This window comes from Pristiophorus japonicus, chromosome 21 (assembly GCF_044704955.1).
Source record: "Pristiophorus japonicus isolate sPriJap1 chromosome 21, sPriJap1.hap1, whole genome shotgun sequence".
Taxonomy (NCBI): Eukaryota; Metazoa; Chordata; class Chondrichthyes; family Pristiophoridae; genus Pristiophorus; species Pristiophorus japonicus.
In genome coordinates, this window is record NC_091997.1 from 24,662,752 (window position 1) to 24,690,015 (window position 27,264).

At 53.7% G+C, this 27,264-nt stretch overlaps 2 protein-coding genes across 3 annotated transcripts in view; one reads left to right on the plus strand and one right to left on the minus strand.

Moving 5' to 3' along the window:
- eftud2 (elongation factor Tu GTP binding domain containing 2) overlaps nt 1–1,408 on the plus strand; it is a 60,670-nt gene extending 59,262 nt beyond the window's left edge. Inside the window, exon 28 of the mRNA XM_070864480.1 lies at nt 667–1,408. Within this exon, the coding sequence (XP_070720581.1) occupies nt 667–762 (96 nt within the window). The 3' untranslated portion in view covers nt 763–1,408. The remainder of the gene's footprint in view (nt 1–666) is intronic.
- On the minus strand, nt 1,141–23,650 carry LOC139233867 (HIG1 domain family member 1A, mitochondrial-like). Of its 2 annotated transcripts, none has more exons than XM_070864481.1 (4): nt 23,567–23,650; nt 21,395–21,493; nt 2,385–2,519; nt 1,141–1,407 (listed from the first exon to the last, which is right to left on the minus strand). In XM_070864481.1, exons 2-4 carry the CDS (start codon nt 21,486–21,488, stop codon nt 1,343–1,345), a joined length of 294 nt encoding a protein of 97 aa, XP_070720582.1. In that variant the 5' UTR covers nt 21,489–21,493; nt 23,567–23,650; the 3' UTR covers nt 1,141–1,342. The 2 variants fall into 2 exon arrangements, with proteins under 2 accessions (XP_070720582.1, XP_070720583.1); XM_070864482.1 differs by lacking the exon at nt 23,567–23,650 and adding an exon at nt 23,111–23,523.
- Between the last annotated feature and the right edge of the window lie 3,614 nt (nt 23,651–27,264).

The window sequence follows — 27,264 nt, forward strand, 5'->3', positions numbered from 1 at the left end:
TCTCCACACAGAGGGAGAAAGAAACGCATACAGTTCTCTGACCCCTCTCAGATCTGTGACGATTGGTCCGCCCAGCTGTTAACTTACAATAAATACCCCTACCCTTCCAGTTTGATGTGGGACAGGTGACACCAGTATGCTTTGATTTGTCGAGCCCTTGTATGGAACGGTTATCATTCACTGTCCCTCTCAATGGCAACCAATATCCAGGGCCAGGCGTGGTCTCAGAACTGAGGGAACGTGTAACCTTCTGGTCTCCCCACCCAGAAACCATCCGAATCAACATTCTAAATTGCTCGTGTATCTCTGGGAGTTAACCCTTTATCGTCGGAATCTGACCACCTATAACTATATCATCATATGGACTAAAACAAAATCCCTTCCAGGATATTATACGCAAATGGTACACAGTACCACTTCAGAAATTGCACTTAGTGCCTTTGCTTTCAGCGCATTTTAAGAAGGTGGCTTCTAATTTAATGTTTAAACTGTACCCTCCGGCATTCAGTGATTCACATTTACAGCTGTTGTATTAGCACTAAGTGATATGATTCAATGGTTTTGTATTATGGGTTACCTTCTATTTCCTATAATAAATTTAGGAGATTGTAAGCTATAATAAGTAGGAATAAATCTGACAAATGTCACCACTTCATCTCTTAACAGGGCCTCAGTGAAGATGTCAGTATCAGCAAGTTCTTCGACGATCCTATGTTGCTGGAACTTGCAAAGCAAGACGTGGTTCTCAATTACCCCTTGTAACTGAGACGACAGCCTAAGAGCAAGGGCCATGGACCCACTACTTGTAGCCCCACAGCAGGATTTTGTACATGGTATAGTTCAGACACAGTCACACTGACTGCAGCTAGCGGAACCGTACAAGTATAGAACGATTAAGCCAGAAAGTGAACCGCTCTGAATTTTATATGTTCGTATTGCAGGTGAAATGTTTTTAATAAAATACATCGCAAAATTTAAAAAAAAATTGTTCAGTTATGCATTCACTTATTGGTTGAGTTTTTCTTATGAAAATGCTGTGCTATCCAAGCTGATTTGGCATAGGTTTGATCTGAGGAGCCTGTAACTGTGTTCATGTATGTTGTGCTTAAGAATCAGACCACCAGCAAAACGACTGAATCATTTGATGTACATTGTCATTTGGTTTATTAAAGAACAGGAAATCCTGACCGTGCAAAGATAAGCCAATGTGCAAAATACAAAACTATCAATCTTATTTCTGGAAAAATACACTGCACATCTATTAACACAATCTCAATTCACTGAGGCCATCTCAATATGAAGTGGGACATTAACTATAATAAACACATACAACACAAGGCATTTACTTGGGAAGATTTGCTTCACTTGGTTTCACCACATATTCTTTGTAGATGGAATACATGACACCTGCAAGGCAATGGAGAACAAAATATGAACTCAGTTGTTGAAGTTAATGCAGAATGTACTTGTAAGGAAATGTATCTGTCTACATTGCAATTAGATTGTAGGAACTAGAAACTTGCTAAGAGCATTAAAATTAAGCGTCTTCATTGTGGAATACCAGAATAGTCCTGTTAACCGTTTAGCTGATTCAAGCAGGAGAAAAGCAATAGGAATTATGACAGTGCTTTATCGGGCACCAATTATTAACATCTCGTTCCAACTGAACAATCCAAACCATAAGCTTTGGCAGGTTCGACAATCAGTTGAACAAACTGGTCTGTTGTTCGGAGCCAAGGATTTCCTTTTTAATTTCCGAATGCAGCACGGAAAGGGTTGTGTAAGAGTTAGACACAAAGGTGGAACTAATGCAATTTGGATTTATTTCTCGGGGGCAGCTTTGGTGTGCCAGGCTGCGGTTCTGCCAATTCCGCCCTCCAGTATCGTGTTTATTGTGTAATCTGTAAAATCCAAGCAAACCACCAGTTTCCTCGTGTCTGATTGCGGTGCGTCAGCTGATTAATCACTGTTGCTGATTCACTGAAATCTGGGTCTGGGCTAATCTTGGCCTTTTGATGGAAGCAGGATGGACACAACCAAATCCAACAGGCTTGTAAGTTAACTCACATTGGAAGCACTTGACGAGATGACCGTGAGCTCAGGTAACGATTGAGTAAATTGGCTGCCGCATTTCCTCCATTACAACAGTGACTACACTTAAAGTACTTCATTGGCTGTAAAGCACTTTGAGACATCCTGAGGTTGTAAAAGGTGCTATATAAATGCAAGTTTCTTTCTTTCTGGAATCAGCTATTCCTCTACCTCTAATCCGCTTTCTCCACCTTGGTGCACTCTCTGCACCACTGTCAGAAGTTTTCAGTTTCTATTTTTATACATTTTCCTCCCAGCTAACGCGTTCAGTTTCACTGAAGACCAAAACTTACCCAAAGTCATAGCTCCCACTACACATGTCTGTGCAGCCACACGGGTGTGAATAAGATGTACAGACATTTTGGTATTCCCTCTGGTCCGTAGTTTATAAAGTCCATAACCTACTATTGCTGCAAATCCAGCCATACCTGTAATGAACATTAATTTATCAGTATTCAATACTGTTTCAATAGTTCATACGAGTTACATAAGAACATAAGAATTAGGAACAGGAGCAGGCCATCTAGCCCCTCGAGCCTGCTCCGCCATTCAACAAGATCATGGCTGATCTGGCCGTGGACTCAGCTCCACTTACCTGCTGCTCCCCATAACCCTTAATTCCCTTATTGGTTAAAAATCTATCTCTCTGTGATTTGAATACATTCAATGAGCTAGCCTCAACTGCTTCCTTGGGCAGAGAATTCCACAGATTCACAACCCTCTGGGAGAAGAAATTCTTTCTCAACTCGGTTTTAAATTGGCTCCCCCGTATTTTGAGGCTGTGCCCCCTAGTTCTGGTCTCCCCGACCAGTGGAAACAACCTCTCTGCCTCTATCTTATCTATCCCTTTCATTATTTTAAATGTTTCTATAAGATCACCCCTCATCCTTCTGAACTCCAACGAGTAAAGACCCAGTCTACTCAATCTATCATCATAAGGTAACCCCCTCATCTCCGGAATCAGCCTAGTGAATCGTCTCTGTACCCCCTCCAAGGCTAGTATATCCTTCCTTAAGTAAGGTGACCAAAACTGCACGCAGTACTCCAAGTGCGGCCTCACCAATACCCTGTACAGTTGCAGCAGGACCTCCCTGCTTTTGTACTCCATCCCTCTCGCAATGAAGGCCAACATTCCATTCGCCTTCCTGATTACCTGCTGCACCTGCAAACTAACTTTTTGGGATTCATGCACAAGGAAAAAAAAAAGGGCCTTGTAAATGTCTGCTGTGTCACCCAGGTCGGGTGGCACCGTTTAATGTTTTATGTTTTCACAGATAAACTCAAAAGAGTTTCATGCACAAGGACCAATTGGGGAGCTGTGGAGGCGTGTCCTGCTCAGTTGGAGCTGTGAGCAGTGAGTGGAGCTGCTAGCAACTTGAGCTCCTGCCTGGAGAGCCCTGAGACCAGCCCAGGAAGAGAAGGAAGGAAGGGGTTTCACCACAACTTTAACCAGAGGGAGAGGAGGAGAACAGAAAACTTTTAAACATCTTTACCATTTCTGCAAGGAGTTGGAGAGAGGGGGAAAAACCACAACAACCAACCAGTGTGGAAGGAGGGAGACTCTACATTCTACAGGTGGGTGTGGGTGCATTTCCCAAAAAGACTTTGTTGTATCGGTGGGGGGAGGAAAGAAGACCACTGAGGGCCGGAACATCGCGGGGGGTGTGTGTGTGTGTGGAAGTGTGCGTGGGGGCCGTGCTTACAACTGGGCCCCCCCCACAATTGGAACCCCCCCCACCCCCCACATTTGCCTAGCCTGGGATAGCTGGAGCTACCAGGCTGAAGATTGTCATCAATCACCCAATTAAAGATCGTTGGGAGTGCCTGGTGGCTCCAGCTACCCCAGGTGAAGACATCTTCTCCCCCCACCTGAAGACCACCCCAAAGACTTTTGTGTTTTGCCATCTGGGGAGTGCACCCACCCACAGCTGCGAGGGGAGACCTGCCCTCGCAGTCCCCCCCCTTCCCACCCCCCCTCTCTCTTTCTCTGTTACTCTGTTTCTCCCCTCTCTCTCTGAGAGCCTCTTTCTTCCAAATTTAATTTAAAAAAAAAACATTTAAGACAACTGAGCAGAGGGAGCAAGGCCCCTCCCCAATTGCCAACTAGGGGAGAGGTACCTCATTAAGGGCTCCTCTGCTCAGTCAATCTACAAGAGGCCTAATAAAGACCATTAAGGCCTGTGACTTTGGGGTGGGTGTAGCCCTTAAAGGGACCCCGTGATGGCGACCCCATCCACGCCGGTGGCAGGGCCAGCAAGGTCGTATGCGCAGGCGGTGTCCACATCCACGGCACCTCCTGCGCCAGCCGCTGCCCTGCCACCTTTCAGACTAATAACAAAAAAACACGGGGTCAAGAGCTACACTCACCCCACAATGAGCATCGAGGAGTGCGTGCGGGCGATGGCTGGGGTAGTCGGCCCCTCGGCCATTGTCGCAGCCTCCAAGATGTCAGGGAAGGCCGTGTTCTTCCTGGGGTCGGAGCGGGCGGTGTCCCTGGCCCTTGAAAAGGGGCTCACGGTGGGCGGGACGTTCCTGCCGGTGGACCCTCTCGAGGCCACCGCGCAGAGGGTCATCATTTCAAACGTCCCGCCCTTTGTTCCCGCTGAGCTCCTCCTCCCTCACCTACACCAACTGGGGGAGGTAAGGTCGGGGATCAACCCCATACCGCTCGGCCTCAGGGAGAGCAGCCTGCGCCACGTGTTCTCCTTCCGCCGCCAGCTCTTTGTCCGGCTGGCGCGGGAGGAGACGACGGAGGGGAACTTTAATGTGGTGCACGAGGGGACTGCCTACCGCGTCTTCTGGACGTCGGACGGCGTGCGGTGCCATGCCTGTAGGGAGGTGGGGCATGTTCGTAAGAACTGCCCCGCCTCCAAGGCCGCCAAACCACCGAAGGCGGCCAAGGCTGGCACCGCCGCCACCCCTCCCCCTAGTTGCGTCCGCGTGCCGGGAGCCATGGGTGCGCGGGCATCGTCGGAGGCCTTTGTTTTCAGGGCCTCCGGCGGGGGGGAGGGAGAGCGTTCGACCGGAAAGAAGGCGCGGAAGAAGGCGAAACATCTCGAGGCGGGTCCCCTCGGTGCGCCGGAAAGTCTGACCACCGCGCTCAGCCCAACCCAGTCACCGGCGAGCGCGGGGTGCCCCGAGCCCGTGCCCGGGCCCTTGAATACCACCACAGAGGGGCCCAGGCGCGGGCAAGAAAAGGAAAAGGGGGGGGCGGAGCGGGAGGCCTCGGCAGACATGGAGGTCTCCCTGACTCCGCGCGCCCCCAGGAACAAAAAGAGGCACCGCCCCAATGAGGCGGAGGGGGAACAACATCCCTCCGCGGAGGAGGCGGTGCCCGCCGCGTGTCCCGCGTCCCCCACCAGCGCCCCCAAATTGCGCTGCAGGCGCGAGGAGTCTTTCCCCGGGGAGGGTGAGACAGTTGAGGCTGCCCAGCCTCTGCCTCCCGGGGATGGAGTGGAAGATCTGCCTGTCGTGGGGGGCGTGGGGACCGCGGAGGAATGCGTAGCCGCCGGGCCGGGCGTCCCGGGGACTGAGGCGGGCGAGGCCGAAAAGGCCGAACCTGAGCCCGCCCAGCTATTACCCAACTTCCCCCGGGAGTCGCTCGACCCGGCAGAGAATGAAACAAATAATTATGACACTGTAGATGCTGGGCCGGGGGGTGGCAGCGGGGAGGGGGAGGAACACCCACCCTCGCCCCTTACTTTGGAGCTGGAGCACTTGGAGGGCCTGGGGATTTCCTATGGCCGGGTCTCTCCTTGTTCTCCGGTTCCTGGGGCGGAGGGGGAACCCCTTCCGCTGTCATTTCCCGACCCAGCACCATTTTTAAAAGAGCCCAGTGGGGACTCCTCTGCCGACGATCCTGGGGGTGGGATCGGGGCAGTGCCAGGGCCGGTTGGAGCGGCCGGTTCATTTGCCGTACCTTGTGCGGTCGATGGGCCGGCTGCTGGCAGCCACCTCCCGGAGGAGGACGGGGACTCGGTGGGGGACGCGGGTGAAGACCTAGAGACCACCGCCAGGGAGGCGGTGGATCTGCTCGCGGCCGCCGCTGAGGCCCTCCTCGTTCCTGCAAAGGAACTCCGGGACTTTTTGGCCCAGAGCCGGGGTCGCCGCGACCAAGCCCGACTGGCCCTGGAAAAATGGTCCGAGCCGGAGCTGATCAAGGGGTCCGTCCGCGCCGCCGTTAAAACCTTGGCCGCGGGCGGGCCCTTGACAAAGGAGCAGCACCTTGAGCTGCGCGAGCTCGAGGGACTCCTCGCTGGGCTGCGGAGGGAGCGGAGTTCAACAAAAGACTCCGCTCCCTCCCCCACAATAGGTTAAGGTAGAGGTTGCACTATGCTTTTGTCATGAAGATAACCATAGCCAGCCTCAACATCAACGGCGGCAGAGGGGCACGCCGTAGATTTGACAATTTTTCGCTCCTGCGGGAGGGGAAATATGCGGTGTGCTTCCTGCAAGAAACCCACACCGTTCCGGGAGACGAAGCCACGTGGCTCCTGGAATGGCAAGGAGAGGTCCGCATGAGCCACCTCACCGCCATTTCTAGTGGGGTGGCCATCTTGCTGGGCCCGCATTTTCAGCCGGAGATCTTGAGGGTCGAGGAGCCCGTGCCAGGCCGCTTGCTGCACGTAACGGTTCGCCTGGGGGACGTGCCGCTCCATCTCGTGAACGTGTACGCCCCTCATCCCGGCCCGCAGCAAACGCGCTTCTTTGAAGAGGTGTCCGCTCTTCTTGGCTCCGTCGACGTCGGCGACTGCATTGTCCTCGGGGGGGATTTTAACTGCACCCTCGAGGCGAGGGACCGCTCCGGTGCCCCGCAGTGCATGACGGCGATGGAGAAGTTGAGGGACCTGGTCGGGTCCTTCGACTTGGTGGACGTCTGGCGAAATCTCCACCCCGACTCCAGCGCCTTTACTTGGGTGAGGCCTGGAGTTGGATGGTCTAGAGTCGACCGCCTTTACGTGTCTCGGGCGTACGTTTCCTGCGTCCCGGCGGCCTCCATGCGGCCGGTGCCGTGTTCGGACCACCACCTGGTGTGGGCGGAGCTCGCTTCGCTCCGCGCGAGGACGGGGTCCGCGTACTGGCACTTTAACAACCGGCTGCTGGAGGACGTGCGGTTCCAGGACTCGTTCCGTCGATTCTGGTCCGACTGGAGAAGGAAGCAGGGGGGCTTCCCCTCCTTGAGGCTATGGTGGGACGTGGGCAAGGCTCACGTCCGCGTCTTCTGTCAAGAGTACGCGAGGGGGTCGACCAAGAGGCGGGCGGCCAGAGTCGGGCGCCTAGAAAAAGAGGTGCTCGACCTGGAAGCCCGTCTCGGTCAAGTCGTCCAGGACCCGGCCCTGCGGACGGTGTACGAAGCGAAGAAGGCCGCGCTGAAGGACCTGCAGCTCGTCGGGTCCCGAGGCGCGTTCGTGAGGTCGCGGATCCGGTTCCTGCGGGATCTGGACCGCGGCTCCCCCTTCTTCTACTCGCTGGAAAAAAGGCAGAGTGTCCGTAAGCAGCTCTTGACGCTGCTGGCCGACGACGGCTCTCTCGTCTCGGATCCGGAGGGCGTCAACAACAGGGCCCGTGAATATTACGGGGCTCTGTTCTCTCCGGATCCGTCCAGCGAGGAAGCGCGTAGAGTTTTGTGGGAGGACCTGCCGAAGGTCAGCCCGGAGGGCGCTGAAAATCTGGAAGCTCCGCTAAGCCTGGCGGAGCTGACCGGTGCCCTCGCCCGGCTCTCGAGGGGAAAATCCCCGGGGCTGGACGGGCTGACCGTGGAGTTCCACAGGGCGTTCTGGGACGTCCTGGGGAGCGACTACGCGCGGGTCCTGGGGGAAAGTCTGGCGACCGGGGAGATGCCCCTCTCTTGGCGCAGGGCAGTCATCGTCCTGCTGCCTAAGAAGGGCGATCTCCGCCTCCTTAAGAACTGGCGCCCGGTCTCCCTCCTCAGCACGGACTACAAAATCTTCGCCAGGGCGATGTCTGCTCGCCTTGGTGCCGTGCTGGACCACATGATCCACCCCGACCAGTCCTACACGGTCCCGGGCCGGACAATCCACGACAACATCCATCTGGTCCGGGACCTCATCCATTGCTCCCAGGAGGCTGGTCTGTCGGTCGCCTTCCTATCCCTCGACCAAGAGAAGGCGTTCGACAGGGTGGATCACGACTATCTGCTCGGAACTCTGCGCGCTTTCGGGTTCGGGACGCATTTCGTCGCCCGGATCCGACTTTTGTACGCCGCCGCGGAGTGTCTGATTAAGGTTAACGGGTCCTTGACGGCGCCCCTTCGCTTTAGGAGAGGGGTGCGCCAGGGATGCCCCATGTCCGGCCAGTTATACGCTGTTTGCGTGGAGCCTTTCCTGCGCCTCTTGCGGACGAGGTTGACGGGACTGGCTCTGCAAGGGCCGGGCGTGGAGGTCGTCCTCTCGGCTTACGCCGATGACGTGCTCCTCGCGGTAGAGGATCCCGCTGACCTGCGGAGGATGCGTGAGTGCCAGGAGATTTACTCGGCCGCGTCCTCCGCCAGGATCAACTGGGAGAAATGTTCCGGACTCCTGGTGGGTCAGTGGCGGGTGGACTCCCTGCCGGAGGAGCTCAGGCCTTTTGCCTGGAGCACGACCCATCTCCTCTATCTGGGAGTCTACCTTAGCCCCGACGAGGAAGCCTGGCCGGCGAACTGGCAGGAGCTGGAGGCCAAGGTCACCGCTCGCCTAGGGCGCTGGACAGGACTGCTCCGAGTGCTGTCCTACAGGGGTCGAGCGCTAGTCATAAACCAGCTGGTGGCCGCAATGCTGTGGTACCGGCTGGTCACTTTGACCCCTCCCCCTGCGTTTGTCGCCAAGATACAGAAGAAGCTGGTGGACTTCTTCTGGAACAACAGGAAGCACTGGGTCTCTGTCGCGGTCTTGAGTCTCCCGCTTGAGGAGGGCGGTCAGTCGTTGGTGTGCGTCAGCGCCCAGCTCGCGACTTTCCGTCTTCAGACCCTGCAGAGATACCTTTACGTCGAGCCCCCTCCTAGGTGGTGTGCTCTGGCGAGGTATTTCTTCCGCCAGCAGCTCGACCTCAATTATGACACGCAGCTCCTGTTTGTGAACTTGGGGGGTGCCAGGACCGCCCTCCGGGAGCTGCCTGTCTTTTACAGGGAACTCATCAGGGTCTGGAACAAAGTCTCCACCAAGCGCAGCTCTCCACCGGCTGGAGTGGCGGCCGTCCTGCAGGAGCCGCTGCTCGGGAATCCGTACCTCCACGGCCGAGGTTTTATGTGGCGGTCGGAAGAGAGGGCTGTGGCTGGTGAGGTGACCAGGGTCAGGGACCTGCTCGATGGCGGAGGAGCGGGCTGGATGGCGCCAGTCACGCTGGCGCGGCGCCTAAATTCTGCCAACGTCCGCCGCGCGGCCGATGCCATCGAGTCGCTAAAAACAGCTCTGGGCCCTGACTCCGTTAGGTGTATCGAGGAGGCTCAAGCACGTGGGGAGATCCCGTCCGAACTGACCCCCGTCCGGACGGAATTCCTCATCGGCGCCAAACCCCGGAACCTCCCTCGGGGGCCGGCGCCTCACAACTTGAGCCGCCTCGGGGAAATCCCCTCCGTGCCTTTCAGTTCCGCGCGGAGGGGTTTCCTGTACGGGCTGCTCCTGCACACCCTCAACTTTGCCATCCTCGCCGGCCGTCCGGACACGCCATGGCGTACCATCTTGCCGTCCGGAGGAGGCGGGGGTCCCCGATGGAGGGCACTCTACGCAGGGGTCCTCCCACTATTCATCGGGGACTTGGCCTGGAGGGTGGTGCACGGAGCAGTGCCGTGCAATAAATTTTTAAGCCGGTTCACGGACTCCCAGGCCGCCTGCAATTTCTGCGGTCTGGAGGAGTCCGTGTTCCATGTTTTTATTGAATGCACGAGGTTGCAGCCCCTGTTCCACTATTTGAAGGGGCTGCTCCTGAAATTCTGGCTGCACTTCAGTCCCACTCTCCTGATCTTTGGGCACCCTGTGCGGAGGGGAGCGGGTAGGTCCGAAGGCCTCCTCGTAGGACTGCTCCTGGGCACGGCCAAGGGTGCCATCAGCCGGTCCAGGCAGCGGGCGGTCGAGGGGGTCGTTCAACCTGACTGCCTGCCTCTCTTCCGCTCTTACATCCGGTCCAGGGTGTCCTTGGAGATGGAGCACGCGGTGTCCACCGGTACGCTCGCGGCCTTCCGCGAGAGGTGGGCACCGGAGGGACTGGAGTGCATCATCACGCCCGGCAACCAAATTTTAATTTGATTTTACGTTTTAAAGTTAATTTGTTTTAATTGCCGGTGCTTTTAGTGTCCCCTTCCCTTTTATAGGGGGCACTGGGGAAAAATTGTGATTTTAGTGCCCAAAAAAAAAAAAAAAAAAAAAAAAAAAAAAAAAAAAACACAAAAAAAAAAACACAAAAAAGGGGGAAAAAAAAAGGGCCTTGTAAATGTCTGGAGTGTCACCCAGGTCGGGTGGCACCGTTTAATGTTTTATGTTTTCACAGATAAACTCAAAAGAGTTTCATGCACAAGGAAAAAAAAAAGGGCCTTGTAAATGTCTGCTGTGTCACCCAGGTCGGGTGGCACCGTTTAATGTTTTATGTTTTCACAGATAAACTCAAAAGAGTTTCATGCACAAGGACCAATTGGGGAGCTGTGGAGGCGTGTCCTGCTCAGTTGGAGCTGTGAGCAGTGAGTGGAGCTGCTAGCAACTTGAGCTCCTGCCTGGAGAGCCCTGAGACCAGCCCAGGAATAGAAGGAAGGAAGGGGCTTCACCTTCAACTTTAATCCAGAGGGAGAGGAGGAAAAAGCAGAAAACTTTTCAACAACTTTTATCATTTCTGCAAGGAGTTGGAGAGAGGGGGAAAAACCACAACAACATCCAGTGTGGAAGGAGGGAGACTCTACATTCTGCAGGTGGGTGTGGGTGCATTTCCCCAAACAGACTTTGTTGTATCGGTGGGGGGAGGAAAGAAGACCACTGAGGGCCGGAACATCGCGGGGGGTGTGTGTGTGTGTGGAAGTGTGCGTGGGGGCCGTGCTTACAACTAGGCCCCCCCCACAATTGGAACCCCCCCCACCCCCCACATTTGCCTAGCCTGGGATAGCTGGAGCTACCAGGCTGAAGATTGTTGTTTTTCTCAATCACCCAATTAAAGATCGTTAGGAGTGCCTGGTGGCTCGAGCTACCCCAGGTGAAGACATCTTCTCCCCCCACCTGAAGACCACCCCAAAGACTTTTGTGTTTTGCCATCTGGGGAGTACACCCACCCACAGCTGCGAGGGGAGACCTGCCCTCGCAGCCCCCCCCCCCTTCCCACCCCCCTCTCTCTTTCTCCGTTACTCTCGTTTTCTCCCCTCTCTCTCTGAGAGCCCTTTTCTTCCGAAATTTAAAAAAAAAACCAATTAAGACAACTGAGCAGAGGGAGCAAGGCCTCTCCCCAATTGTCAACGAGGGGAGAGGTGCCTCGTTAAGGGCTCCTCTGCTCAGTTAACATACGAGGCCATTAAAGACCATTAAGGCCTGTGACTCTGGGGTGGGTGTAGCCCTTAAAGGGACCCCGTGATGGCGACCCCATCCACGCCGGTGGCAGGGCCAGCAAGGACGTATGCGCAGGCGGTGTCCACATCCACGGCACCTCCTGCGCCACCCGCTGCCCTGCCACCGTTCAGACTTATAACCAGGAAACACGGGGTCAAGAGCTACACTCACCCCACAATGAGCATTGAGGAGTGCGTGCGGGCGATGGCTGGGGTAGTCGGCCCCTCGGCCATTGTCGCAGCCTCCAAGATGTCTGGGAAGGCCGTGTTCTTCCTGGGGTCGGAGCGGGCGGTGTCCCTGGCCCTTGAAAAGGGGCTCACGGTGGGCGGGACGTTCCTGCCGGTGGACCCTCTCGAGGCCACCGCGCAGAGGGTCATCATTTCAAACGTCCCGCCCTTTGTTTCCGCTGAGCTCCTCCTCCCTCACCTACAACAACTGGGGGAGGTAAGGTCAGGGATCAACCCCATACCGCTCGGCCTCAGGGAGAACAGCCTGCGCCACGTGTTCTCCTTCCGCCGCCAGCTCTTTGTCCGGCTGGCGCAGGAGGAGACGACGGAGGGATCTTTTAATGTGGTGCACGAGGGGACTGCCTACCGCGTCTTCTGGACGTCGGACGGCGTGCGGTGCCATGCCTGCAGGGAGGTGGGGCACGTTCGCAAGAACTGCCCCGCCTCCAAGGCCGCCAAACCATCGAAGGCGGCCAAGGCTGGCGCCGCCGCCACCCCTCCCCCTAGTTGCGTCCGCGTGCCGGGAGCCATGGGTGCGCGGGCATCGTCGGAGGCCTTTGTTTTCAGGGCCTCCGGCGGGGGGGAGGGAGAGCGTCCGACCGGAAAGAAGGCGCGGAAGAAGACAAAACATCAAGAGGCGGGTCCCCTCAGTGCGCCGGATAATTTGACCACCGCGCTCAGCCCAACCCCGTCACCGGCGAGCGCGGGGTGCCCCGAGCCCGTGCCCGAGCCCTTGAACAACACCACAGAGGGGCCCGGGCGCGGGCAAGAAAAGGAAAAGGGGGGGGCGGAGCGGGAGGCCTCGGCAGACATGGAGGTCTCCCTGACTCCGCGCGCCCCCAGGAACAAAAAGAGGCACCGCCCCAATGACGCGGAGGGGGAACAACATCCCTCCGCGGAGGAGTCGGTGCCCGCCGCGTGTCCCGCGTCCCCCACCAGCGCCCCCAAATTGCGCTGCAGGCGCGAGGAGTCTTTCCCCGGGGAGGGTGAGACAGTTGAGGCTGCCCAGCCTCTGCCTCCCGGGGATGGAGTGGAAGATCTGCCTGTCGTGGGGGGCGTGGGGACCGCGGAGGAATGCGTAGCCGCCGGGCCGGGCGTCCCGGGGACTGAGGCGGGCGGGGCCGAAAAGGCCGAACCTGAGCCCGCCCAGCTATTATCCAACTTCCCCCGGGAGTCGCTCGACCCGGCAGAAATACAAACAAATAATTATGACACTGTAGATGCTGGGCCGGGGGGTGGCAGCGGGGAGGGGGAGGAACACCCACCCTCGCCTCTTGCTGTGGAGCTGGAGCACTTGGAGAGCCTGGGGATTTCCTATGGCCGGGTCTCTCCTTGTTCTCCGGTTCCTGGGGCGGAGGGGGAACCCCTTCCGCTGTCATTTCCCGACCCAGCACCATTTTTAAAAGAGCCCAGTGGGGACTCCTCTGCCGACGATCCTGGGGGTGGGATCGGGGCAGTGCCAGGGCCGGTTGGAGCGGCCGGTTCATTTGCCGTACCTTGTGCGGTCGATGGGCCGGCTGCTGGCGGCCACCTCCCGGAGGAGGACGGGGACTCGGTGGGGGACGCGGGAGAAGAACTAGAGACCACCGCCAGGGAGGCGGTGGATCTGCTCGCGGCCGCCGCTGAGGCCCTCCTCATTCCTGCAAAGGAACTCCGGGACTTTTTGGCCCAGAGCCGGGGTCGCCGCGACCAAGCCCGACTGGCCCTGGAAAAATGGTCCGAGCCGGAACTGATCAAGGGGTCCGTCCGCGCCGCCGTCAAAACCTTGGCCGCGGGCGGGCCCTTGACAAAGGAGCAGCACCTTGAGCTGCGCGAGCTCGAGGGACTCCTCGCTGGGCTGCGGAGGGAGCGGAGTTCAACAAAAGACTCCGCTCCCTCCCCCACAATAGGTTAAGGTAGAGGTTGCACTATGCTTTTGCCATGAAGATAACCATAGCCAGCCTCAACATCAACGGCGGCAGAGGGGCACGCCGTAGATTTGACAATTTTTCGCTCCTGCGGGAGGGGAAATATGCGGTGTGCTTCCTGCAAGAAACCCACACCGTTCCGGGAGACGAAGCCACGTGGCTCCTGGAATGGCAAGGAGAGGTCCGCATGAGCCACCTCACCGCCATTTCTAGTGGGGTGGCCATCTTGCTGGGCCCGCATTTTCAGCCGGAGATCTTGGGGGTCGAGGAGCCCGTGCCAGGCCGCTTGCTGCACGTAACGGTTCGCCTGGGGGACGTGCCGCTCCATCTCGTGAACGTGTACGCCCCTCATCCCGGCCCGCAGCAAACGCGCTTCCTTGAAGAGGTGTCCGCTCTTCTTGGCTCCGTCGACGTCGGCGACTGCATTGTCCTCGGGGGGGATTTTAACTGCACCCTCGAGGCGAGGGACCGCTCCGGTGCCCCGCAGTGCATGACGGCGATGGAGAAGTTGAGGGACCTGGTCGGGTCCTTCGACTTGGTGGACGTCTGGCGAAATCTCCACCCCGACTCCAGCGCCTTTACTTGGGTGAGGCCTGGAGTTGGATGGTCTAGAGTCGACCGCCTTTACGTGTCTCGGGCGTACGTTTCCTGCGTCCCGGCGGCCTCCATGCGGCCGGTGCCGTGTTCGGACCACCACCTGGTGTGGGCGGAGCTCGCTTCGCTCCGCGCGAGGGCGGGGTCCGCGTACTGGCACTTTAACAACCGGCTGCTGGAGGACGTGCGTTTCCAGGACTCGTTCCGTCGATTCTGGTCCGACTGGAGAAGGAAGCAGGGGGGCTTCCCCTCCTTGAGGCTATGGTGGGACGTGGGCAAGGCTCACGTCCGCGTCTTCTGTCAAGAGTACGCGAGGGGGTCGACCAAGAGGCGGGCGGCCAGAGTCGGGCGCCTAGAAAAAGAGGTGCTCGACCTGGAAGCCCGTCTCGGTCAAGTCGTCCAGGACCCGGCCCTGCGGACGGTGTACGAAGCGAAGAAGGCCGCGCTGAAGGACCTGCAGCTCGTCGGGTCCCGAGGCGCGTTCGTGAGGTCGCGGATCCGGTTCCTGCGGGATCTGGACCGCGGCTCCCCCTTCTTCTACTCGCTGGAAAAAAGGCAGAGTGTCCGTAAGCAGCTCTTGACGCTGCTGGCCGACGACGGCTCTCTCGTCTCGGATCCGGAGGGCGTCAACAACAGGGTCCGTGAATATTACGGGGCTCTGTTCTCTCCGGATCCGTCCAGCGAGGAAGCGCGTAGAGTTTTGTGGGAGGACCTGCCGAAGGTCAGCCCGGAGGGCGCCGAAAATCTGGAAGCTCCGCTAAGCCTGGCGGAGCTGACCGGTGCCCTCGCCCGGCTCTCGAGGGGAAAATCCCCGGGGCTGGACGGGCTGACCGTGGAGTTCCACAGGGCGTTCTGGGACGTCCTGGGGAGCGACTACGCGCGGGTCCTGGGGGAAAGTCTGGCGACCGGGGAGATGCCCCTCTCTTGGCGCAGGGCAGTCATCGTCCTGCTGCCTAAGAAGGGCGATCTCCGCCTCCTTAAGAACTGGCGCCCGGTCTCCCTCCTCAGCACGGACTACAAAATCTTCGCCAGGGCGATGTCTGCTCGCCTTGGTGCCGTGCTGGACCACATGATCCACCCCGACCAGTCATACACGGTCCCGGGCCGGACGATCCACGACAACATCCATCTGGTCCGGGACCTCATCCATTGCTCCCAGGAGGCTGGTCTGTCGGTCGCCTTCCTATCCCTCGACCAAGAGAAGGCGTTCGACAGGGTGGATCACGACTATCTGCTCGGAACTCTGCGCGCTTTCGGGTTCGGGACGCATTTCGTCGCCCGGATCCGACTTTTGTACGCCGCCGCGGAGTGTCTGATTAAGGTTAACGGGTCCTTGACGGCGCCCCTTCGCTTTAGGAGAGGGGTGCGCCAGGGATGCCCCATGTCCGGCCAGTTATACGCCGTTTGCGTGGAGCCTTTCCTGCGCCTCTTGCGGACGAGGTTGACGGGACTGGCTCTGCAAGGGCCGGGCGTGGAGGTCGTCCTCTCGGCTTACGCCGATGACGTGCTCCTCGCGGTAGAGGATCCCGCTGACCTGCGGAGGATGCGTGAGTGCCAGGAGATTTACTCGGCCGCGTCCTCCGCCAGGATCAACTGGGAGAAATGTTCCGGACTCCTGGTGGGTCAGTGGCGGGTGGACTCCCTGCCGGAGGAGCTCAGGCCTTTTGCCTGGAGCACGACCCATCTCCTCTATCTGGGAGTCTACCTTAGCCCCGACGAGGGAGCCTGGCCGGCGAACTGGCAGGAGCTGGAGGCCAAGGTCGCCGCTCGCCTAGGGCGCTGGACAGGACTGCTCCGAGTGCTGTCCTACAGGGGTCGAGCGCTAGTCATAAACCAGCTGGTGGCCGCAATGCTGTGGTACCGGCTGGTCACTTTGACCCCTCCCCCTGCGTTTGTCGCCAAGATACAGAAGAAGCTGGTGGACTTCTTCTGGAACAACAGGAAGCACTGGGTCTCTGCCGCGGTCTTGAGTCTCCCGCTTGAGGAGGGCGGTCAGTCGTTGGTGTGCGTCAGCGCCCAGCTCGCGACTTTCCGTCTTCAGACCCTGCAGAGATACCTTTACGTCGAGCCCCCTCCTAGGTGGTGTGCTCTGGCGAGGTATTTCTTCCGCCAGCAGCTCGACCTCAATTATGACACGCAGCTCCTGTTTGTGAACTTGGGGGGTGCCAGGACCGCCCTCCGGGAGCTGCCTGTCTTTTACAGGGAACTCATCAGGGTCTGGAACAAAGTCTCCACCAAGCGCAGCTCTCCGCCGGCTGGAGTGGCGGCCGTCCTGCAGGAGCCGCTGCTCGGGAATCCGTACCTCCACGGCCGAGGTTTTATGTGGCGGTCGGAAGAGAGGGCTGTGGCTGGTGAGGTGACCAGGGTCAGGGACCTGCTCGATGGCGGAGGAGCGGGCTGGATGGCGCCAGTCACGCTGGCGCGGCGCCTAAATTCGGCCAACGTCCGCCACGCGGCCGATGCCATCGAGTCGCTAAAAACAGCTCTGGGCCCTGACTCCGTTAGGTGTATCGAGGAGGCTCAAGCACGTGGGGAGATCCCGTCCGAACTGACCCCCGTCCGGACGGAATTCCTCATCGGCGCCAAACCCCGGAACCTCCCTCGGGGGCCGGCGCCTCACAACTTGAGCCGCCTCGGGGAAATCCCCTCCGTGCCTTTCAGTTCCGCGCGGAGGGGTTTCCTGTACGGGCTGCTCCTGCACACCCTCAACTTTGCCATCCTCGCCGGCCGTCCGGACACGCCATGGCGTACCATCTTGCCGTCCGGAGGAGGCGGGGGTCCCCGATGGAGGGCACTCTACGCAGGGGTCCTCCCACTATTCATCGGGGACTTGGCCTGGAGGGTGGTGCACGGAGCAGTGCCGTGCAATAAATTTTTAAGCCGGTTCACGGACTCCCAGGCCGCCTGCAATTTCTGCGGTCTGGAGGAGTCCGTGTTCCATGTTTTTATTGAATGCACGAGGTTGCAGCCCCTGTTCCACTATTTGAAGGGGCTGCTCCTGAAATTCTGGCTGCACTTCAGTCCCACTCTCCTGATCTTTGGGCACCCTGTGCGGAGGGGAGCGGGAAGGTCCGAAGGCCTCCTCGTAGGACTGCTCCTGGGCACGGCCAAGGGTGCCATCAGCCGGTCCAGGCAGCGGGCGGTCGAGGGGGTCGTTCAACCTGACTGCCTGCCTCTCTTCCGCTCTTACATCCGGTCCAGGGTGTCCTTGGAGATGGAGCACGCGGTGTCCACCGGTACGCTCGCGGCCTTCCGCGAGAGGTGGGCACCGGAGGGACTGGAGTGCATCATCACGCCCGGCAACCAAATTTTAATTTGATTTTACGTTTTAAAGTTTAATTTGTTTTAATTGCCGGTGCTTTTAGTGTCCCCCTCCCCTTTTATAGGGGGCACTGGGAAAATTTGATTTTAGCGCCCCAAAAAAAAAACCAAAAAAACAAAAAAAAAAAAGGGGCCTTGAAAATGTCTGCTGTGTCACCCAGGTCGGGTGGCACCGTTTAATGTTTTTATGTTTTGCAGATAAACTCAAAAGAGTTTCATGCACAAGGAGGCCTGCTCCTGGGCACGGCCAAGGGTGCCATCAGCCGGTCCAGGCAGCGGGCGGTCGAGGGGGTCGTTCAACCTGACTGACTGCCTGCCTCTCTTCCGCTCTTACATCCGGTCCAGGGTGTCCTTGGAGATGGAGCACGCGGTGTCCACCGGTACGCTCGCGGCCTTCCGCGAGAGGTGGGCACCGGAGGGACTGGAGTGCATCATCACGCCCGGCAACCAAATTTTAATTTGATTTTATGTTTTTAAGTTAATTTGTTTTAATTGCCGGTGCTGTTAGTGTCCCCCTCCCCTTTATAGGGGGCACTTGGAGAAAAAATATGTTTTTGTGCCCAAAAAAATAAAAGGGCCTATAAATGTTTGGTGTTTCCCCCAGATCGGGGGGGGGGGGCACGGTTTAATGTTTTTTGTTTACTCCCAAAAAGAGTTTCATGCACAAGGAGGGTGGTGCACGGAGCAGTGCCGTGCAATAAATTTTTAAGCCGGTTCACGGGCTCCCAGGCCGCCTGCAATTTCTGCGGTCTGGAAGAGTCCGTGTTCCATGTTTTTATTGAGTGCACGAGGTTGCAGCCCCTGTTCTGTTATTTAAAGGGGCTGTTCCTGAAATTCTGGCTGCACTTCAGTCCCACACTCCTGATCTTCGGGCACCCTGTGTGGAGGGGAGCGGGTAGGTCCGAGGGCCTCCTCGTAGGACTGCTCCTGGGCACGGCCAAGGGGGCCATCAGCCGGTCCAGGCAGCAGGGGGTCGTTCAGCCAGACTGCCTGCCTCTCTTCCACGCATACATCCGGTCCAGGGTGTCCTTGGAGATGGAGCACGCGGTGTCCACCGGTACGCTCGCGGCCTTCCGCGAGAGGTGGGCACCGGAGGGACTGGAGTGCATCATCATGCCCGGCAACCAAATTTTAATTTGATTTTATGTTTTTAAGTTAATTTGTTTAAATTGCCGGTGCTTTTAGTGTCCCCCTCCCCTTTTATAGGGGGCACTTGGAAAAAATTTGATTTTGTGCACAAAAAAAAACCCCAAAAAATAAAAAAAAGGGCCTTGTAAATGTTGGTGTTTCCCCCAGATCGGGGGGGCACGGTTTAATGTTTTTTATTGACTCCTAAAAGAGTTTCATGCACAAGGACCCCAGGTCCCTCTGCACCGCAGCATTTTGTAATTTCTCCTCATTCAAATAATAATGCCTTTTACTGTTTTGTTTTTTTTTCCCCCCCAAGGTGGATGACCTCACATTTTCCGACATTGTATTCCATCTGCCAAACCTTAGCCCATTCGCTTAACCTATCTAAATCTCTTTGCAGCCTCTCTGTGTCCTCTACACAACCCGCTTTCCCACTAATCTTTGTGTCATCTGCAAATTTTGTTACACTACACTCTTCCAGGTCATCTATGTATATTGTAAACAGTTGTGGTCCCAGCACCGAACCCTGTGGCACAGCACTAACCACCGATTTCCAACCCGAAAAGGACCCATTTATCCCGACTCTCTGCTTTCTGTTAGCCAGCCAATTCTCGATCCATGCTAATACATTTCCTCTGACTCCGCGTACCTTTATCTTCTGCAGTAACCTTTTGTGTGGCACCTTATCGAATGCCTTTTGGAAATCTAAATACACCACATCCATCGGTACACCTCTATCCACCATGCTCATTATATCCTCAAAGAATTCCAGTAAATTAGTTAAACATGATTTCCCCTTCATGAATCCATGTTGCGTCTGCTTGATTGCACTTTTCCTATCTAGATGTCCCGCTATTTCTTCCTTAATGATGGCTTTAAGCATTTTCCCTACTACAAATGTTAAACTAACCGGCCTATAGTTACCTGCCTTTTGTCTGCCCCCTTTTTTTAAACAGAGGCGTTACATTAGCTGCTTTCCAATCCGATGGTACCTCCCCAGAGTCCAGAGAATTTTGGTAGATTATAACGAATGCATCTGCTATAACTTCCGCCATCTCTTTTAATACCCTGGGATGCATTTCATCAGGACCAGGGGACTTGTCTACCTCGAGTCCCATTAGCCTGTCCAGCACTACCCCGCTAGTGATAGTGATTGTCTCAAGGTCCTCCCTTCCCACATTCCCGTGACCAGCAATTTTTGGCATGGTTTTTGTGTCTTCCACTGTGAAGACCGAAGCAAAATAATTGTTTATGGTCTCAGCCATTTCCACATTTCCCATTATTAAATCCCCCTTCTCATCTTCTAAGGGACCAACATTTACTTTAGTCACTCTTTTCCGTTTATATATCAGTTAAAGGTTTTACTATCTGTTTTTACTGTTATTTCTACTAGACTAAGTTCATGTGCTAACATAGAAAATAGGTGCAGGAGTAGGCCATTCGGCCCTTCGAGCCTGCACCACCATTCAATATGATCATGGCTGATCATTCACCTCAGTACCCCATTCCTGCTTTCTCTCCATACCCCTTGATCCCTTTAGCCCTAAGGGCCATATCTAACTCCCTCTTGAATATATTTAACAAACTGGCCTCAACAACTCTCTGCAGTAGAGAATTCCACAGGTTCACAATTCTCTGAGTGAAAAAGTTTCTCCTCATCTCGGTCCTAAATGGCTTACCCCTTATTCTTAGACTGTGACCCCTGGTTCTAGATGACCCCTGGTTCTGGACTTCCCCAACGTTAGAAACATTCTTCTTGCATCTAACCTGTTCAGTCCCGTCAGAATTTTCTAAGGTTCTGCTAATTCATCCCTCCCAGTATTTAAGGGAGATTTGCAAATGCTGTTTATAATAAATTCAAGCCTAATTATGAGTTCACTGTTCTCATTAACATGTTGATCGATGTAAGAGGTTTGAGCACTGATATGCTATGTGTGGAAGTGGTATGGACACAAGCCTGAGCCGATGCAAGTTCCCAATCCCATTGATGCCATCAGTGAGTGCAGCCTTTTCTAAAACGATGCCGAAGGAAATCAAATTAGATTCTCACTGAAGAGCAGGTTTGTATTTTAATCATTGCCCTGTGTATACCCACCCCCCAAACTCTGCTGTGAAACCAGATACAGGACGCTCAATTTACAGCCAGTAATTGAGATTCAATGTATAAGTAGTAGTTCCACAATATTTCATATAATGCAATGTCCATTTTTGATGCAGAACATCAGTCTATCATTTCAATTTCATTGGGTTAGTGTTCCCCCTAATTCTTTTTGCGTGTGCGGTCCCTTTACGGGGTTGCGCGGCTTATTCATAGTTTCACACATTCGCAAAATTCGAAAAGCCGGTCCCGGGCTGCGGGGAACCAACAGAGCTACGTGGCCGCCCGGCTTAATGGGAATGTTGGACATAACACAAGTTCACTCTCTATTCCCTTTCTAATACCTTGGCACTCTTAATGGCCATTTATTCCAAGCACACGTTTCACATTTCATTTCCATTGACTAGCTCCTTTTCATAAAATATGACCATTTGAAAATAAAACAGCACATCATTGACAAGTGTACACACACAGCTAACTTTAATATTGGATACAAAGACTCACCTATTGGTACAAAAGGTGATTTTTTGGACTTTTCGATCAGTTTTGAAGCCTGGTTCTCTGTCCCGGAGCCCCATGAGGTGGTGTCTGCAGACATGATCACTAAACCAACAGCAAACAACATCCATCTTAATGCAGCATATTAAATGAGACATTTTGTAGTTTGTGTCAACTGTTTCAAAAAACAAAACTGTCCAATGTGGATTTAGTTAGATATTTTAACCTGGGTAGTTCAGTAAAGAAACTCTTGCCTTTTATTATTATTTTACAAACTTTTATGCAATGCTCCAAGAAAAAACAATTCATTGAATCTTGGGGCACGAGCATTAGATTGAGGAAAAACTGAAAGGTGTTGAGGTGATCTTCCCTTCTCTCTATCGCCCCCTTCAGGTTTTTAATAAACACAGAATTGGCATTTCATTTGACGGATGAGGCAGTCGCTCTTGTAATTAGAACAGCATAATAATTCGGAGTGTTGTATTCCAGCCGCTATACGGCCATACATAATGAAAACAGTTTATCCTTTGACTTATCTATAAACAATGCTGCAGGAAATCTATCCATTTAATTAAATATTTTCTACCTTTCAAAGGGGTATGGTGTGCTGATTCTTTGGCCATGTCAGTAGATGAAGATGACACAGCTCTTGCATCTTCGGGGTGGTGGGGGGGGGGAGGGGGAATTTTGGGGGGAGAACTACACCCTATTAAGCATCAAAACCTATGTAAAAGGAAGAGGGGGAAGCAGGAAAGGTACTTTCAATACAAATTCTACACGGTTTTTTAAAAACTAATTTAAGAAACTGCTGCACTCCTGAATACCTGATGGTTCAATCGGCCTGGGCGTTTCCATTTTATTACCTTGTATTGGCTGATATAAAATTACTTATAATTGACTTCTACAAATGGAAACGATGGACTCCCTGTTACATCAGTGAGCGCACTTGTTGACCAAAGTCATTTGAGCTTCACTCCAGTATTTTCCTGATCTGAATTGAGATTTCCATGGGAATGCATTATTGTAATTGAGAAGATAACATATAATTAGAAAAAGACTTGTATTTATATAGCACCTTTCACAACCACCTGGTGTCCCAAAGCACTTTACATCCAATGAAGTACTTTTGGAGTGTAGTCACTGTTGTAATGTGGGAAACGTGACAGCCAATTTGCGCACAGACAGCAATGCGATCATGGCCAGATAATCCGTTTTTGTTATATTGATTGAGGGATAAATATTGGCCAGGACACCGGCGCTAACACCCCTGCTCTTCAACATAGTGCCCTGCGATCTTTTACCGCCACCTGAGAGAGCAGACAGGGTCTCGATTTAACGTCTCTGCACTGGGAGTGTCAGTCTAGATTTTTGTGCTCAAGTCTCTGCAGTGGGACTTGAACCTAGAATGCTCCAGCTGTCATATTGAGCTTGCCATTTTCAGTGCAGATGAGCTGAGCCATCGATTATTTGATGGTTTTCAACTAGCTGGAGCCTGACACTCTGATTTTCCCCATTATAGCCGGGCATGGTACCAATAGAGTTTTTTTTTTAAGTATGGACATGTCATTACAACCTAGCCCGGAAGCAACGCGGAGTTTGAGGAAGAGCTAACCAACCTTACTTTATCATTCTCTAGACGAAAATATCACCATTAACTCATCCGTGAACACAACTCTCAGAAGTGACGACCATAAGAGAGAATGTTGTAGAACTGCTCTGTACCTGGTCCCAACTCGGTGTACCTGGTCCCGGCCCGGTGTACCCGGGGCTGAGATCCAATTCCACAAGGGTCAGGACTGATCGCCTTCTCGCCAATTCCAATGAGCTGAGGCTAAAACAAACGCTGCAATTCACCATTTGCGATTGAAGACTGGGCTGGTTAAGTCGGCTATTTGAAAACCCGCTCTGCCATTTGGTTCATTTTAAAGATGTTGAAGGTCGCTGCAGCACCAAAGTGAAACATCTCTGTGGGGTTGACAATGAATGGCCGGGGTCTACGCACCAAGTAGACCCTTCCTTCAACCACTCAATCTGCCTCAATTCCAGGTCTGGACTCTTTACAGTCCATCAGATTTCAACAAATGCTATTTAAAGCGACTTTAACAACTCACAAAGTACCACGAATCGTCAAACATTATTTTAAACAATGCACATTAGTCTAATCTGCGAAGACATTACCTTGTTCGGGAGTCAGCTCTTGGCAGAAAGTGCTGTACCTGGAAGTCACAATGGTTGGACCGTCGTTTCCTGTTATACAGATTAACAAGAAACCGGTCGTGAAATAGAGGTGTCCCAATGAGGTATCGTAAATGCTGGATTGCGTCAGAGTTCTGTAAATAATATTTTGTGATCGGGGTAGTACTCCGGGAAGGGCTGAAATGCGGAACCTGGCAGCCTATTATGTCGTGTTCTGTGGTTGACTCATTGGGTTTGGCATTTGCTGCAACTGATGGCCTTCCCTTCTTTGTATTTTTTAAGCAGAGTCATGGTCCATCGCCTTCCGTTTGAAAAATTGTATAGCTAAGGATTGTGCCCAGCACACAAATGAACATGTCTTTCTGGGTCTCAGACCTGAAACGTTAACTCTGTTTCTCCCTCCTCAGGTGCTGCCTGACCTGAGACGTCCATCATTTTCTGTTTTTATTACGTCTTTCTTAACATTAAATATTTTAATAGTTTGCCAAAGAGATTTCACATATGTAAGGAGTTTATGTAGAAGTCATTAATCCAATTGCCACTTGCGTTGTGTGACTGCTTCAGAGGGCCAGGAATGAAATAGCCTTTCAATCTTTTCTATGTGGGTTTTGGGATTAGGGCAGACAGACAACCGAAAGGGCCATCTGGCAATCGGCGGGCAGACCACCCCTCTCTCTCCCCCCCCCCCCCCCCCCCCACAGATCTCCCCACTCTGCCCTCGCGGACCTCACCCCCCCCCCCCCAGCGCCCCCGCAGACTTCCTCTCTTCCCACCCCCTCCCACAGACCACCTCTCTCTCCCCCTGTGGAGCAGTCCTCTCTCCCCCCCTCCCCACAGATCTCCCCATGTAGGCCTCCCCCCACCCCCATAGACCTCCCCTCTCCCCCTCTGTAGACCTCCCCTCTTCCCCCCGCAGACCTCCCCCCTCTCCCCCCGCAGACCTCTCCCACCACAGACCTCCCGTCTCTCCCCCCGCAGACCTCCCGTCTCTCCCCCCACAGACCTCCCGTCTCTACCCCCGCAGACCTCCCCCCTCTCCCCCCGCAGACCTCTCCCCCCACAGACCTCCCGTCTCTCCCCCCGCAGACCTCCCGTCTCTCCCCCCGCAGACCTCCCCCCTCTCAGTTTATACGAATTGACTGGATCTCATAGGCTGGTCACGAGAGCAAATATCTTGCAGGGACGTTTCCTATGGCAGCCTCCTTTGCTGTTAAGGATGGTGATAGACTCATCCCTATTAGCACGGGGTGCCCATGGTGCAGAGTCTGGGATCAGGGGAAAATATGACTGAAAGGTTGAACCTGCCCTTTCAAAGACCTGGGACTGAGGGTGCTCCGGTTGTCTCTGGAGCATTGCCAGATCTCAGTACAGGCAAGTTAGTATGCATGTGGATGGGCACCACCATGGCAGTCTATAAGAGTGACAAGTTGGAGAGGCTTGTTCTCACTCCCTAGGCCAAGCTGTATTCATCTTGCTTACTTGTGCCTCAATCAAGAGGTGAGGGCCCTGAAATTCTGGTCAGAGGCTTCCTTTGGACGAATGCCTCCGACCTGAAATTTCTCTCCGAATGTACCTGGTGGTCCCGGAGGTAACTTGGATTCCAGTCGGAGACTGCCTTTCCACATGTTTCGCAGTGCGTCCACATCTTCTAGATATAGTTAGATGTAGTCCTTACTACTAGGGGGATTAAGGGGTATGGCGAGAAAGCAGGAATGGGGTACTGAAGTTGCATGTTCAACCATGAACTCATTGAATGGCGGTGCAGGCTCGAAGGGCTGAATGACCTACTCCTGCACCTATTTTCTATGTTTCTATGTTTCTAGATACAGACGGAGAAGCTGGAGTCACGTGGGCCTGGACAACCAATCACGGTACAGTATTCTCATTGAGAGGAACTCCGATTTTACGAGTTCCCATTACTATCAATGAGAATAAACCCCTAAAACACCCAAAAACAACATAATAAATAAAAAAAACTTGGCTCAGTACTTAGTGAGGATAGTTAATGTAGTTGCATATGCTCTCTTATCTCACAACTCGCCCTCACAAGTGAAAATCCAACCTTAGGTGGTTCGGGAAATATTCGGGATTTGGGGTGTCAACAATAGATCTATTTGCTCCTGCAGACAACCAAAAATTCCCAAATTTCTACTCGAGAACAAGCAATGGCAGCCTGGAGGTGGAATGGTCTCTTCTTTCTTGGGCACAAAGGTTTCTGTACATGTTTTCTGCTTCCCCTGATCCCACTACTACAGAAAAGATACAAGCAAAGGCCGCTTTAGTAGACCCTTATCGGCTTCACAAACTGGTTTTCTTGAACACCCTGGTTGAGCAGACGTAGCATTCTCTGTTTCGCTAGAGGAATCTGTTCTCACAGTTAGCAACCAAGATAATATCCAAATCTGGAGATCTTCCAGTTGGCCGACTAGTTATTAAAGGACGATGACTGTTCAGTAGGGATTCCCACTTTTAATGATAGATAACTTGGTTAGTTCTTTATTTAGGCTTCTAACTCCTAGTGGGAAAAAACCAATGCCCCGTCTGCTCTCTCAAGTGGACGTAAAAGATCCCGTGGCACTATTTCGAAGAGTTATCCCCGGTGTCCTGGCCAATATTTATCCCTCGATCAACATAACAAAAAAACAGATTACCTGGTCATTATCACATTGCTGTTTGTGGGAGCTTGCTGTGCGCAAATTGGCTGCTGTGTTTCCCACATTACAACAGTGACTACACTCCAAAAGTACAACATTGGCTGTAAAGCGCTTTGAGACGTCTGGTGATCGTGAACGGCACTATATAAATGCAAGTCTTTCTTTTTTTTTACATTGTTAGCTTTGTATCATGTAATGCCCCTCACAATTAAGATTATGTCCCCCTGTTCTTGATTCCCCCACCAGAAGAAAGTTTCTCTGTATGTACCCTATCAAATCCTTTTAACATGTTAAACGCCTCGATCAGATTACCCCTCAATCTCCTAAACTCAGCGGAATACAAGTCCAGTTTATGCAACCTGTCCTCATAATTTAACCCTCAAAGCCCTGATATCATTCTGGTGAATCTGGTGACACATAGCAGGATCATCAGTAAAATATTGTAAATCAAGAGCAGGAACTTTAGTGCTTTTCCCCTTACCTAACCCAAGGTTTTAAGGCCAGTTGAAGCACTCCAACTGAAATGAGGTCATTCAGCACAGATCTCGGCTTGAAATTGGGACTGTGCAGTTCAGCAACTCACTGGCTAAACTCACGCAGATATCAGGGAGAACAGGTCTGTTTCTATTGTACAAAATAATGCTGAAAATGATTTACTATCATTTGCAACTGAAATGGCCACAGATTTGTATCCTGCATCTGTTCCTTCCTTGTCTACACTGTACCATGCAGCATTCTCCATCCCGGGTCCCCACTGGAAAGCCAAGTATTCCAGATATTTAGTTGGGCATACTGTCATGTATCCTACATGGTTACTGTTTGCACTATTACAAGAGGTGCCACCAGAGGGCACTGCAGTGGGAGACTTGCAGGTTACCTGTACAGGTGTGCCTGGCCTAGTGTAAAAGGCAGGCCACCAGGTGTGATCCTCACTCTGGAGTTATCAATAAAGGACTAAGGTCACTACAGTTCAAGTACAACACATTGCCTCGTGGAGTCATTATCAAAGCATCTAAAGACATAACC

What these genes read in the sequence shown, in the direction of transcription:
- LOC139233867 (XM_070864481.1), bottom strand. Translation starts at nt 21,488, where the DNA reads ATGTCTGCAGACACCACCTCATGGGGCTCCGGGACAGAGAACCAGGCT. An exon ending in ATCACCTTTTGTACCAATAG is followed by an intron (nt 2,520 to 21,394) that starts GTGAGTCTTTGT and finishes TGTTCATTACAG; the next exon opens with GTATGGCTGGATTTGCAGCA. An exon ending in AGTGGGAGCTATGACTTTGG is followed by an intron (nt 1,408 to 2,384) that starts GTAAGTTTTGGT and finishes ATTGCCTTGCAG; the next exon opens with GTGTCATGTATTCCATCTAC.